The sequence below is a fragment of the Sorex araneus genome, chromosome 3 (assembly GCF_027595985.1).
Source record: "Sorex araneus isolate mSorAra2 chromosome 3, mSorAra2.pri, whole genome shotgun sequence".
NCBI lineage: Eukaryota > Metazoa > Chordata > Mammalia > Eulipotyphla > Soricidae > Sorex > Sorex araneus.
Genome location: NC_073304.1, coordinates 220766396 through 220781230, shown reverse-complemented (window position 1 = coordinate 220781230; position 14835 = coordinate 220766396). Strand labels below are relative to the sequence as shown.

The 14835-nt window shown below is 43.4% G+C and overlaps 1 protein-coding gene across 1 annotated transcript in view; it reads right to left on the bottom strand.

The window, feature by feature from the left end:
* LOC129403297 (leucine-rich repeat-containing protein 37A2-like) overlaps window positions 1-14835 on the bottom strand; it is a 120296-nt gene that overhangs the window by 79113 nt on the left and 26348 nt on the right. The window contains exons 3-6 of the mRNA XM_055129978.1: window positions 7904-7989; window positions 5066-5137; window positions 4066-4140; window positions 2329-2438 (exon numbers count right to left, since the gene is read on the bottom strand). Coding sequence (XP_054985953.1) covers window positions 2329-2438; window positions 4066-4140; window positions 5066-5137; window positions 7904-7989 — 343 coding nt within the window. The remainder of the gene's footprint in view (window positions 1-2328; window positions 2439-4065; window positions 4141-5065; window positions 5138-7903; window positions 7990-14835) is intronic.

Here is a 14835-nt window from a genome sequence, read left to right as displayed (position 1 = left end):
CCACTATCCACTAATTCCTTTGCTTACTAGGCCTTAGTCTCATATTGTTGAATCTGGAAAGATGTCTAAGGATATGTTAATGGATTTGCCAGAGTATATGTCAATGTGCAATGTTGAGAAAATCTAGAAAATTTGTTTTGTTTTGTTTGGGGGCGACACTCGGTAATGCTCAGGGGTTACTCCAGGTTCCGTGCTCAGGAAATCACTTCTGGTGGTGCTTGGGAAACTGTATAGGATGTCGGCAATGGAACCCAGGTCTTCTGTGTGCAAGGCAAGTCCCCTACCCACTGTACTATCTCTCTGGCTCCTGAAATAATATTTGAGCTCCCAAAATTGGGGGAAAACAACTCTGATTAGATGTGTATTTTAACTTCACCTACTTCCTACTATTTTCATCTCTACTTAGGGAACCATACAAAGTTTCTGACTGCTTCAAGGTCAAGTATAACATTGTGCAGTTGGGTTTCTCTTGGGGGGACAGTGGGGCCAAATCCAGAAATGTTCAGGGGTTACTTCTCTCTCTGTGCTCAGGGATCACTGCTGCTAGTAATTAGGATCGTCTGGAATGCTAGGGATCAAATCCAGGTCTGCTGTATGGAAGGCAAGTGTCATAGCTACTAGACTATCTCTCCAACCAGCCTTTACTGAAGAATTCAAAGTGCTTTTGGTGGAGTGATGTTTAGAGGGGGAGTTAAGGGAAGTGAGGAAGAAGCATGGACTTGCAGAGAATCCAAGACTGGGATCACAAGACCTAGGCATTAGGCACATTTAACACTTTTAGTTTTGCTTTTCCTCACCTAAAAAAATGTTATTAGTATTTTATTCTGAATTTTTATTATTTGGTTTAGTTATTCTCTAAAACATTATTGCAGTTGGAGTAACATGGTTTTAATAGTACCAATGCTCTTGGTTTCCATGTACAAAGTAAACTTCACCTGGACCACCGCTGAAGTGCCGAGACACCATGGTCCTTACAGCACCTCCAGTCTGACTCTTCTCCCTCTTCTCCCCGCCACCCCCAACAAATCCCCAGGTTTGATGTTCATCTTATGAAAGGTGATTCGTAAATGATTCTTATGCCCACCTCTGAGAAGAGAGTGGTAGAGTTCAACTCCCTATATTTCTAAGAACTATTTCCCTTGGTAAAATCAGAATCTCAGTTACATCATTACCTTAGCAGTCTATGCATGACCTGAGACATCAGAGGAATGGAAGGAAGGGATGGAAGAAGGGAAGGGAGCTAACGATAATGGTCACAAATGAGGGCCACACTCTAGGCAAGGTGCTGGTCCTCCAGAGGAGAGCTCAGCCACAGAATGCAGAAGAGAGTCTGAGAAGAGAGTGGTAGATTGCAAAAAGTTTATTTTGAAAATAACACTATCTTTGTGTAAGAAGCAAAGTGATTTGATGTGCCCAATTGCTGATAGCGAATCTGATTCATAATATTCCAGCGTGAAAACACTTTTATGGGTGGGGTGTGTGTGTATGTGTGTGTGTGCTCGAGTGAGTGCGTGGGCACTCGTGAATGTGCCACACTCAGCGGTGCCCAAGGGATACTCCCAGCAGTGCTTGGGAAACTGTTTTGTGGGGGGTTGAATCCCCACCTCCCACATGAAAAGCATGTGGTACAACCTATTGATCTATTTTCCTGGGCCCCTAAAAGCACATTTTGGAAGTTATCAAGCTAAGGTCAGTAAACTTACTATGTGGAAAGATACTTAAGAGCACCTGAGTGCTTTGTAGATGGAAGGGTTAAAATTCAAAGTAGGCCCAAAGGTGAGGATGGTCTAAGAATCCACGAGCCCATCCATCATTAGAAGGATTGAGTGGCAACCTCTGCTTAGAAAACCAGAAATTCTCAGGCTCTAAGCAAAACTTTCATAAGACAGTATGACTTGTACTTGCCTATAAAATTACAAAAACACATGCAATAAAATACCTACACCTGTCCTGTGAAGAAAAGGGCTCTTGAGATCTGTTCTATATAAAATCTGCTTACAAACTGCATTCTGTGGCTGAGCTCTCATCTGGAGGACCAGTACCTTGCCCAGAGTGTGGCCCTCATTTGTGACCATTATCGTTAGCTCCCTTCCCTTCTTCCATCCTTTTCTTCCATTCCTCTGATGTCTCAGGTCATGAATAGACTGCTAAGGTAATGATGTAACTGAGATTCTGACTTTTACCAAGAGAAATAGTTCTTAGAAATATAGGGAGTTGAACTCTAATAAAAATAATGCAACTGCATAATCAGTTTACAATGGACCCTCAGTGATTAAAATTAAAATGAAACATAAATTAAAAAGCTATCAGCAGGCAATTCAGACTCACCGCAGTGTGTGCTGCTGGTACATTCACAATGTAGTTTGACTACTTTGCAGACAGAGTCTATTTTATTCTTAAATTGGCAGAGGCAGCAGGTGAGATGCCTAGGTAATATCCTATGAATGGAAACACAGAGAATTAAGTGCAGAGTAAAGGGGTTACTTTAAATAGGTAGAAGAGGCAGCCAAAGCCATTGTGCAGCTATTCAAAATGTTCCTGAGAAACAGGAATGAGGTGCTGCTCGAACTCGGTGGTGGTGGGAACCCAACTGGGAGGTGGTACATGCAAAGCTTGTACCTGAACTCCTCTACTATCACTTCAGCTCTCAGAAAATTGAGTTTTGTTCTTTAGTCATATCTGGTGGTGCTCAGGGGTTGCTCTCGGCTCTTGGCTCAAGAACGATTCCTTGCAGGCCTCAGAGAACTACAGACAGTGCCAAAGACTGAACAAGGGTTAGCCACATGCAAGGCAAATACGTAATCACTATTCTATCTCTCCAGCTCCCACATAATGATAAAAATTCCAGTTATCACCTGGGGAAATCTGAAATCACTTTTCCAGACTTTGAAAAAACAGGGACTAGAGTAATATTATAGTATTGCAGGTCTGGCATTTGCTTTGAACACGGTTGACCTGGGTTTGATCGCAGCATCCATGAGACACCAAAAATGATTCTTGACTATCTCATTTTAAAAATATTTTTTAGTGCGCTGGTGAAGGGATGGGTGTTTGAGCATTGGATAACTGAGACTTATATCTGAAAGCTTTGTAACTTTCCACATGGTGATTCAATAAAAGAATTTTTAAAAAAATATATTTTTTAAAAATAAAATTACATCTCAATTAAACATAGCTTAAGAAAAATAAACAAGAAGGGGTATGGTGCCACCAGAATGTCAATCTATACCTGTGAGGCAAGTGCAGCAGCAGCCAGATGGAGCCTTCTGGCTTCCTGATAACCCGAAATTGCTGATGTACCTGTGGCCGAACTCCAACAACTTAGGGCAAGTTTACCAAGAAACTAAACAGCCAAAAGTTTGGTATGTTGGAACCACACCCACAAAGCACGTCTTGCTCAGTTATACAAGCTCATTTACTGGCCATATTTCAGAGACCCATAAATCTCAAAAGAGATCAAAAGCTGCAATTAGGGCTGATCGTGAGGCACCCTACGGCCAAGCGGGCATACTCTGCAGGGCATATGCCAATAGTTATTTCTCTGGAAAAGATGAAAACAAGGGCCACGATCCAGAGACACACAAAATAATCTCTTAACTGAGAAGTTCTCTGCAGAGGTTTCTCCACACCTTAATTGTCTAAACTTTTAGAATTCCAGGAGCACACAGCTGCTCTTGTGGCCGTATGACATCTTATACTATTTATAACAAGCATTACAAAAGAGAGTATGGGGAAGATTGTCTGGTGGGATGAGAAGGTGGATCCTGGGAACACTGGTGGTGGAAGATGTGCACTGGTGGAGGGTTGGGTATCCTATCATTGTATGACTGACACTCAACAAGGAAAGCTTTGTGACTGTATTTCACGGTGATTCAAAAAAAATTTAAAAATAAATTAAATTAACATTCTGAATAAAAAATAGTAATGTGGAGTTCATGCCATGTTGTATTAGCTTAATGGCTGAATAAATAGCAGTACTCTTACATTAAAAAAGAGAGAGAGAGAAACAAAAATAAAAAGCCTTAAAAAACGAAGTGAAAATAAATGTCAGAAAAATCAACTTACAGTTTTTCCAATTTAAGAGTCATCATGAGGATGTTTTGGATTGGTCCAAGTGACACTTGTGTTGCTCCCATGTCTCTGAGGGAGAAAGCACAAGCATGATGTGAATCCAAATACAGAAGCTCTAGAGTTACATAGATGAGATTAAAGAGGCATAACTTTGATTCTGGCCTTGCTGTAAAGTCAGGTCAATGGTTTACTCTAGACCATAATTCCAGAGAGCTCTTACTGATAAGAGATTTCTTTGTCACCAAATTAATTACAATTTGGTAGACTAAATAAATTTCCTTCCTTCCTTCCTTCCTTCCTTCCTTCCTTCCTTCCTTCCTTCCTTCCTTCCTTCCTTCCTTCCTTCCTTCCTTCCTTCCTTCCTTCCCTTGTTCCCTCCTTCCCTTGCTCCCTCCCTCCCTTCCTACCTCCCTTCTCTTGTCCTTCCTTCTCTTGTCAATTTAGACTTCTCATTCTAAATTGCATCTACTTCTTTTAATGTTTCTTTTTCATGTGAGCTGGGGGTGGCCTTGGATTTTGGCCACATCTGGCAGTACTTGGGAGATATGTTGGGTGCTGTACTTGTGGGTTGCTCTGAGTAGGACTCCAGGGAACACATATGGTGCCAGAGATTGAATCCAGGCCTCTAGCACGCAGTGCATGGGTTCCAACCACTGACCTATCCGGTCCTCTTTTCTTTATTTTCTTTTTAAAAATAATGTTTACATTATTACTTGTTACTTTCTGGAATAAATAATACTTCTACATGCATCTGTATGTTCTTATCTATATGTACTCAACATTGCTCTTTTGCTCTGTTGGCTGTTACCCGTGTACATTCTTTTTTAATCTTTTCCTTTGACAATAAATCTCATTTCAACAATCCAGTGTTAAAATTCAAATGATAACTTTTAAATTCAATGCAAGACACTTAATCTTTGACAAAAATGGAGAAAAATAAAGACCACAAGTTATAGCAAAAATCATATGAGCTACAAACTATTACAATACTTACAGATATTTTAATGCTGGCAATTGAAAAAGATATGAATCTTCCATAGTTGTTCGAGGATTATGACTGAGAATTCTAAAAAAGTACAATAAAATGAAAATTATCTGCATAATCAGTAGCTAGCATTAAAGCTTATATTTATATTACTGGCATGGAACTTGAAGGTGAAAAACTTTATTTTCTGTGATTATCTATAATCACACTTAGAATCCATAAAGCATTCTCCCCCTTTTTTTTGGTTTGTTTTTGGGTCACACCAGTGATCCACAGGGGGTTACTTCTGGCTCATACACTCAGGAATTACTCCTGGTGGTGCTTGGGGGACCATATGGGGTACTGGGAATTGAATCCGGGTCAGCTGTATGCCAGGCAACCACCCTACCTGCTGTGCTATTTCTCCAGCACTAAGCATTCTCCCTTTGGGAAACAGCCACGTCTCAAGATGATAAAGTGAAGGGCAAATGGGGGTGGGGGTGGGGGTGGGTGGGAGGGGGGAAACAAAACAAATGTACAGCAAAAAAAATATGCTAACAAATTTTTCCATGTTGAAAACTCTGTGATAGGGGCCAAATAGTACAGCATAGTACAGCAAGTGGGGCACTTGCCTTGCATGCAGTTGACTTGTATGTTTCATTCCTGGAATCTTATATAGGCCCCAGAACATCCTAGGAGTGATCTCTGAGCATAGAGTCAGGAGCAAGCCCTGAGAACCACTGGTTGTGTCTTCCCATCACCCCATCACCAAATAAGAAAGAAAACCCGAGGAGTGATGATGTCTGCAGGAAGTCCTTGCTCTGCAGCAAATATTATTTCTTTTTCTTTTTAAAAAAGTTTTATAATGTAGGAGTGCCGGAGTCCAGCTCCGGCATGAAGACCACCGACTCAGAGATGAAGCATTGACCAGCAGCTATCGAGGCTGAAGGCAAGGTTTATTCTCAAGCAAGCAGTTTTTATATTCTTAACATACATTTGCCCAGGCACGTAGCCAAGTCAAAAGATGTTCTCATGAGTTATACACCAAACAGACATATTTTGTGTTTGTCTCAGGATGCTCTCATTAAAAAATACCAAGTCAGATTATTCCCAAGGTTACTTAGAGCACGAGGAGTATGTACGTGCAGGATGTGTCCTGCTTATCTTGCTGGTAGATTTTACCTTCAAGGCCCCTCTTTCAAGAGGCCCTCTGCACAGGACTCTCCCAAGCCCCCAGTGCAGGTCATACAAAGTTCATTGTCCCACGCTGGTCTCTAGTCTCTAGTCTATGTGCTCTAAGCAATCCCACTACATAGGAGCACTGCTATTTATTCAGCCATTGGTTAAGCTGATTAAATTGGGCATAAACTCCACATTACGTTTAAAAAATTTTTAATTTTATAAGTTAGTTCACAATGTTTGATTACACTCAACATTCAAACACCAATCCCACCACCATTATACCTTCTGTCCACCAAATTTCGGATGTTTCCATCCCAAGCCCCAAGCCCTGTCACAAAACACAACCGAAGTAATATATTTTGTGTTGTTATGAAGAACTGCTGAACATGCTTACAAAAAAGTATTCATATAGGAAACAGCGTGAAGATTGTTCTATTTTGGCAGGAACCATTAAGGCATTCTGGAGGATATCACTAACATGTTGTTGAAGTTTGTGTGGCATGAACTTTGGTGTACATCTCTGAAAATATGTATATATGCATATATATATACATTTCCCCCTATGATTTATTGCCTACTATCTGAACTCCATCAAATGTGGTGTGGTAATTATGGAGAATGGGTAGGAAGTGTTGTACGATGTGTTGCGAGGCCACTTTTGCTGCTGCACAATCCAGGAATATGTTTGCTCATAGGTGAGGCATAGCCCAAGTGCATGGGGCACGGCCTTGAGTATGGCAGCTGTTGGGTTGTGGAGGTTTTTGGCTGCCAGAGCTGGGTCCCTTGGGGTGGGAAGGGCTCTCACCCACACCCCTCTGGGGTGCACTGTGTGAAACAGCCTGGTGCGGAGTCCATTGGCATGGTTATGGGGAACTCATTTTATGCTCCCTTTCGGGAGAAGCAGCCATGTCATCTGGATAGTGGCTGATGATGAGATTATCTGGCGCCGGCAGGAGGTGGCTTATGGCATGACCCCTGGGTCACTGGAGACTGGAGAAAGTGAGCAGAAGATCTCCTCTCCTGGTCCCATTGAATCTAGAATCCAAGGTCACAAAGTTCTGCATTACCTAGGTCATATAGAACTTCACTCATGAGTGAACTCGGCCAGAGCGTGTGGGGAGCAGCCTTGAGCGTGGCATGGGTTCCTGCCTACCTCTGCACTATGGGCCCTAACTGTGTCTTTTGATCTCTTTTGAGATTTATGGGCCTCTGAAATAAGGCCAATAAATGAGCTTATAAAGCTGAGCCGGATGTGGTCTGTGGGTGTGACTCCCACATACCTAACTTTTGGCCATTTAAGTTCTTGGTAAACTTGGCCCCAAGTTGTTGGGGTCTGGCCAAAGGCACTGCAGCAATTTTGGGGTAAATGGAAATCTGAAGGCACCATCAGGCTGTTGATACACTTGCCCCAGGTACAGGTTGATCTGCTGGTGGCATCATACCCCCACAGATATTTCTAATGGCTGCCACTACAATTCAAAACGTTTCTTACACCCTGAGAAATTCAAACCATTTCATGGCTTAACATAACCAGCTAAAGATAAAAGTAGGGTCAATCCTTGGTTTTGAACAAAGAAGACAGGGTCACTCTAAGAGGAGCTGGTGGGAGCTGTCATGTCACCAGTCATTCCCACAGAGATCTCTGTGCCCTGACCTTTATCACACTGTATGTGATCACTGACTCACCTGTCAGCCTCCTGAATTTTCAATTTCTTGAATGCCAGGGCCACTTGACTGTCACTGGTCTGACAATATCCGGTAGTTACTAGATACTTCAGAAAAAACATTATGGATATATTGGTCAAATGAACCAGTTCCTTCCCTCCCTCCCTCCCTCAGTTCCTCACTACTTTCTCTCTTTCTTTGGTTTGTGGGCCACACCCAGGAATGCTCAGTGATTACTCCTGATGGTGCTTAGGGGAACATAGGGAATGCCAGGCATGAACCTGGGTCAGCCACCTGCAAAGCAAACTCTTTTCCTGCTATATTCTCACTCCAGTCCCAGAAGCAGTTCATTTTTGACAAAAAAAATTTTGTTCCAAGGAACTGAAGCAATAACACAGCAGATAGGACATTTGCCTTGCATGCGGCCAACCTGACTTCGATTCCCAGCATCCCATATGGCCTCCTGAGCACCGCCAGGGGTAATTCCTGAGTGCAGAGCCAAGAGTAACCCCTGTGCATTTCGGGGTGTGACACAAAGAGCAAAAGGAAAAACAGAAAAGGTCTTCATCACGAATCATCAGAGAGATGCAGATCAAAACAGCTATGAGATACCACCTCTCACCACAGAGACTGGCACCCATCCAAAAGAACAAAAGCAACTGCTGTTGGCGTGGATGTGGGGAGAAAGGGACTCTCCTACACTGCTGGTGGGAATGCTGACTAGTTCAGCCCTTTTGGAAAACAGTATGGATGCTTCTCAAAAAATTAGACATTGAGCTCCTATTTGACCCAGCAATACCACTCCTGAGAATATATCCCAGAGAGGCAAAAAAGTGTTGTCGTGGGGCTGGAGCAATAGCACAGCGGGTAGGGCGTTTTCCTTGCACGTGATCAACCTCGGTTCAATTCCCAGCATCCCATATGGTGCCCTGAGCACCGCCAGGAGTGATTCTTGTGTGCATGAGCCAGGAGTACCCCCTGTGCATCGCCGGGTGTGACCCAAAAAGCAAAAAAAAAAAAGTATTGTCGAAATGACATCTGCACTCGAATGTTCATTGCAGCACTGCTCACAATAGCCAGAATCTGGAAAATACCCGAGTTCCCGAGAACAGATGACTGGTTAAAGATACTTTGGTACATCTACACAATGGATAACTATGCAGCTGTTAGAAAAATAATGAAGTCATGACCCTTGCATATAAGTGGATCAACATGGAAAGTATCATGCTAAGGGAAATGAGTCAAAAACAGAGAGACAGACATAGGAAGATCGCACTCACCTGTGGAATATAAAGTAAGAGAATGGGAGACTAGCACCCAAGAGTAGTATCGATAAGTACCAGGAGGTCTGCCCACGGCTTGGAAGCTGGCCAAACAAGTTGGAAGAAAAGGCATCTCAGATAGAGAAGGGAATACCAGGTAAAGGGTGGTCCAAGGACCCACTGGGGATGGGAGATACGCGCTGAAAGTGGAATATGGATCAAACACGATGGCTACTCAATACCTCTATTGCAAACCACAACACCTGAAAGTAGAGAGAGAAAAAAAGGGAATGCCCTATCACAGAGGCTGGGTGGGTGAGGGGGGGTAGGGTGGGGAGGGGGTGAGAGGGATACTGGGATCATCGGTGGTGGAGAATGGGCACTGGTAGACGGATGGGTACTCAAGCATTGTATGACTGAAACATAAGCATGAAAAGTTGTAAGTCTGTAACTGTACCTCATGGTGATTCATTAATAAAAAATTTTAGAGGGATGTAAATGAAATGCAAACATGGAAGTTCATAAGTTTGTAACTGTATCTCACGGTGATTCACCAATAAAGATTAAAAAAATTTTTTTAAATGCTCTGGCAAATTCCTGGGAAACTAGACCATGAGACCCAAAGTGTATGTGACTGTAGCAAAAAAGACTACTATCATTAATAGATGAATTCCATGAGGTTGTAAGATACAGGAGCAATATGCCAAAATTAGTCATATTTCTAGACACTAGCTAGAAGTAATTAAAGATGAACATTTTTTCAAGTTTCACATAAAGGGCTCAGAGCTATAGTACAGCGGGTACAGCGTTTGCTTTGCATGCAGCTGATCTGGGTGTGGTCCCTGGTAAATCCTATTGTCCCCCACAACACTTCAGCAGATATCTTTGAGTGCAGAGCCAGGAGGAAGTCACCCAATGTGTCACTCAATTTGTCACCCAATGTGGCTCAAAAAGAAAAATAATTAAAAAAATAAATTTTAAAGGTTTCATATATAATGTCATAAAAAATGATAAACAGGAGAAGAGATGAACAGGAACTTCCTCGAAAAAGAATACAAATGGTCAGGGTCCGAGAGATAGCATAGTGGGTAAGGTGTTTGCTTGGATGCAGCAAACCTGGGTTCAATCCCCAGCATCCCATATGGTTCCCCAAGCAGCATCAAGAGTGATAACTAAGTGCAGAGCTGGGAGTAAGCCCTGAATATCGCCAAATATGGCCCAACTCCCAGCCCAAAATAAATACAAATGACCAAAATGCATATGGAAAAAATGTTCTATATCACTAATCATCAGAGAAATGAAGATCAGAGCAACAGTTGGAGATCATCTCATGCCACAGAGACTGGTACTCATCAAAGAGAACAACAATAACTAGTGTTTACGAGGATTTGGGGGAACAGGGCTCCTCATTCACTGCTGTGAGAATGCTAACTGACCCAGCCTTTCTGGGAAGACAATATGGACATTCCTCAAAACACTAAGAATTAAACTTCCATATGACTGGCAAAGGAACCCAGGTGTGTGGGACCTGGGGCCTAGATCTCCAAGGCTGCTCAGATTGGGACTGGGCCTCTTCTACCCAGATTCTCCATTTTCCCATAGCTAGGCAGTCACACCCAGAAACCTCCCACCCCAGCTCCCACACACACACACACATACCATGTAATCCCTTCAACAGCCAACATCCAGAGAATATAAAACCAAGCTCCCAGAAGCGTGCGGATGCAATCACACAACATCTGATACCCTAGTTATCCCTCTTGGAAAACCTGGCAAGTTACCGAGAGTTTACTGCCCACACGGGAAAGCTTGGCAAGCTCCCCATGATGTATTCACATGCCAAATAGAATAAGAATGATGGGTCTCATTCTCCTGACCCTGACTAGCCTCTAATGAGGCACCGTTGGGAAGAACAAGTAAAGAGAGGCTGCTAAAATCTCAGGACTAGGATGAAGGAGCCATTACTGGGCCCGCTCAAGCAATCGTTGATCAACGGGATGACAGTAATACATACTTGCAGAAAGCCCAGCAAGCTACTGAGAGTATCCCGCCCATTCAGGCAGAACCTCGTAAGCTACACGTGGCGTATTCAATATGCCAAAAACAGTAAAGCTAGGTCTCATTCCCCTGACCCTGAAAGAGCCTCCATTCATTGGGAAAGACGAGTAAGAAGAGACTGCTAAAATCTCAGGGCTGAGAGAAATAGAGACGTTACTGGTGCCCGCTCGACTAAATCGACGAACAACGGGATGACAGTGATACAGTGATGACCCAGAAATTCCACTCTTGTGAATATATCCTAAGGGCCCAAAAGCACAATGCATAAAAGACGTCTGCACTCCTAGGTTCATTGCAGCACTATATACAACCGCCAAAATATGACAACAGTCCAAATACCCACGAATAGATGACTGGAAAAAGAAGCTATGGTATAGATTCACAATAGAATATTGCCCAGCCATATAGGAGATACAGTCATGCAATTTGCTGCAATGTGGATGGATCTGAAGAGCATCGTGTTGAGTGAAATGAGTCAGAGGGAGAGGAAAGGACTCAGAACCATCTATCTCAAACTTTGTAGGGGAACCTCAAATGTCCAATGGCAATGGAAACAATGAGCTGAACTGGTCTTCAGTAGGAACTTGCCACTGGGGCAGAGGTGGGAGAAAAGTTTGTGAGGGGAACAGTAGGACAATGAGATGGCTGGATAAAGTGCCTTCTACAGGGGCAGAGGGGGTGGTGGGGAGCAGGGGAGACGGGTGGAGAGTAGTGGACACTAGTGAAGAGATTGGTGTTAGAACAATGTATGCCTGCATCTCAATCATAAATATCTTTGTAACTTTGTAATTCACAGGGATTCAAAACAAAATTTTTTAAAGGATAAAGGGACTGGAGAGAGCATACATGGGTTAAGGTGCTTGTCTTGCATCCACTGACCCAGGGTTGAATCCCCCACACCCAGATGGTTCCCACCAATAGTCATTCCTGAGTACAGAGAGCCAGGAATGGCCCTGGGAGCTGCTGGATGTGATCCCCAAACGAACAAAACCCAAAAACCACCTGTAAATTTAAAAATACCTGGGAGACTTTCACGATTACGATCACGATATCGATATCCCGTTAATCACCGATTTCTCAAGCGGGCTCAGTAACATCTCATTTTGACCTTTCCCTGAGATCTTAGAAATCCATCTGGACTCGGCCCTCCTAAAGTTGTTGCTCTGGGGGCTCTTCAGGGTCAGGGGAATGAGATCCAGCTTGTTACTGGATTTTGCATATGAATTGCATATGAATACACCATGGGAAGCTTGCAAGGCTGTCCCATGTGGGCAGGAAACTCAGAGCATTGCCAGTTTCTCCCAGAGGGAGAAGTAGGCCAAAGATATCCCGGGGCCTCAAAGCATGTTGCTGGGTGTGGTCCCCAAGTGAACAAAACCCAAAAACCAAACATAAATTTAAAAATACCTGGGAGACATTAAAGATGGAAATAAACAGAAAGACACGTCCTGGCCAGAACCCTATTGGTGATAGTATTCATCAAACTGAGCTATGCTTTTAGTATCATCTTTGTACAAATCCCAGCTTTATTTATTTATTTATTTATGGAGGTCAGGGATACATCTAGCAGGATTCCGGGCTTATTCCAGGCTCTGTGTTCAAGGGTCTCTTCTGGAGGTGCTAAAGGACCATCTGTGGTACCGGGGATAAAAACAGATTGTCCACAGCAAGGCAAGTGCCCTACCCGCTGTACTATCGCTCAGCTCCCAAAGTGGATTTTAAAATGATTATAATAAGCCTGAGAAGATAGTTAATGTCTTCCCATTAGCAGAACACAAATCCAAGTCACATCAGATACTACTTCATACTCAGTAAGATGGCTAAAAGCAGACAAAAGTGCAACCAGGGTGATGGAGAAATTGAAATCCTTATGCACTGCTGGTGAAAATATAAAAAGAGGCACTGCAGAAAAGCTTGATGCTCCCTAAAAAAAGTTAGCCATAGTTACCAAAGACTCAGCAATGTAATACCTGGATATGTGCCCAAGAAAAATGGAAATGTGTCTATACAAAAATGAGTATTCATAGTCGACAAATGGAAGGGGCACCTGAGCACATGCTTTGCATATCAGTACTTTCTCTGGCTGACTTCTGCATTTCAAAATATATGCGCTTGCCTAGCTCATTCATTGCCTGTTTTATATTCATGACCTTATCTTTATGCTTTATGGAGTAAACTGTGGCAAAAGGACTAAGAAGTATGGCTCAGAGGTAAAACACTTGTCTTGCAGGAATAAAATCTGAGGTTCTATCCCCAGCCCGGCAAATAAAGGAGCAACAGTTTTTATCAATCTCAGAGAGCATGACTGAGTTGGGGAGTTCGCTCAAAGTGGCAGAGCAGATGCCTGGCATTTGCGAGGGGTTGAGTTTGACTCCTGGTATAATCAGATCCGTGAGCACCACCATAATTGGAGGACAGATCAGGGCAAATGTTTTAATTGTGGGAGATCAGGCCACTTCCATAAGGACTGCAGGGCACCTCCAAACAGTGCCACTGTGAGACCACCACCTGGACCTCGTCCATGATGTTGTAAGGGAAAACATCCATTGGGCCAGAGATTGTCCCTCCCATCTTGGCGTGGCTGGTGACCCCAATTCGGGAAACTTACAGTGGGGCCGGCCCCAGGCCCCACAAAATCAGGGAACATTCCCAGCTCTAGACATTCCCTTCTCCACAACGTGTAGCATCAAAGTTCCAGGAAGTAGATTCACTGCAGGGCCTCCTCTTAGCCTAGAGATTGTTTATTCTCTTCAAGTCTCTCTGCAGTGTGAATTAGATTTAGGGTTTCTGGCTGGCTTGATGTTTCACCCTCATTGATGACTCTTGGAGTTCTGGTAATCTGCAGATAGGCAGGTTTGATGGTGACAGAAGATATATTTGAAAGATGGGCTTCTTTCTGGATTGCAGACAGCTCATTCTTTGGATGCTGCAGTAAAAACTGCACTACAAGTTTCGGGCCTGACTCTGAAGGCTGAGCTTCCACCTCCTGAGGCACTGGAGATCCCCCTTCCTCAGCAGCCAATGTAGGCTGAACTAGGGTTTTGGCAGGACTGAAGCAGTATGACCCTCTTCAGGGGTACTGGACAGCAAATCTGAGTCCTGAACTAAAGAGGGTTTTGTTTCTAGGAGATACTGGAAGTGCAGCTGGGGTCTGTTGTGTGCTTGCTGAAACTTCAGCTTCCAGGGCCTTAAAGGGAAGCTGTTCTATCTTTTCAGAGGGTTCTGGATGCTGGGACTGGGATGAAAAGGATTCAATCTTGTGAGGGATCTGTGGATGTTGCTCTGAACCTCCCAGTACATCCAAAGTTTCACTCTACTCAGGATAAGATATCCATACCAGAATCTAAATCATTCTGCATTTGCTGTGGCAGACGATGGGGTCTCTTAGATTTTCTGGGAGTTCCAACAATTTTAGCGGCATGGTGACGGCCAACTAGACCCTCCCTCCTGTTTTCAGGAGAAATAATGAAGTTTAGTACTTTTGGAATCTGTGCACTAGAGGTGGAGCAGGCATTTCAAATGTCTGGTCTTCAGGTTGTTCTAGATCTACAGTTGGAATTGTGCTTGTCCCTCTAGGAGACAAATCTAGAGGTGGACTCTGATCCTGAGTCCATCTTATCATTGGATCAACTG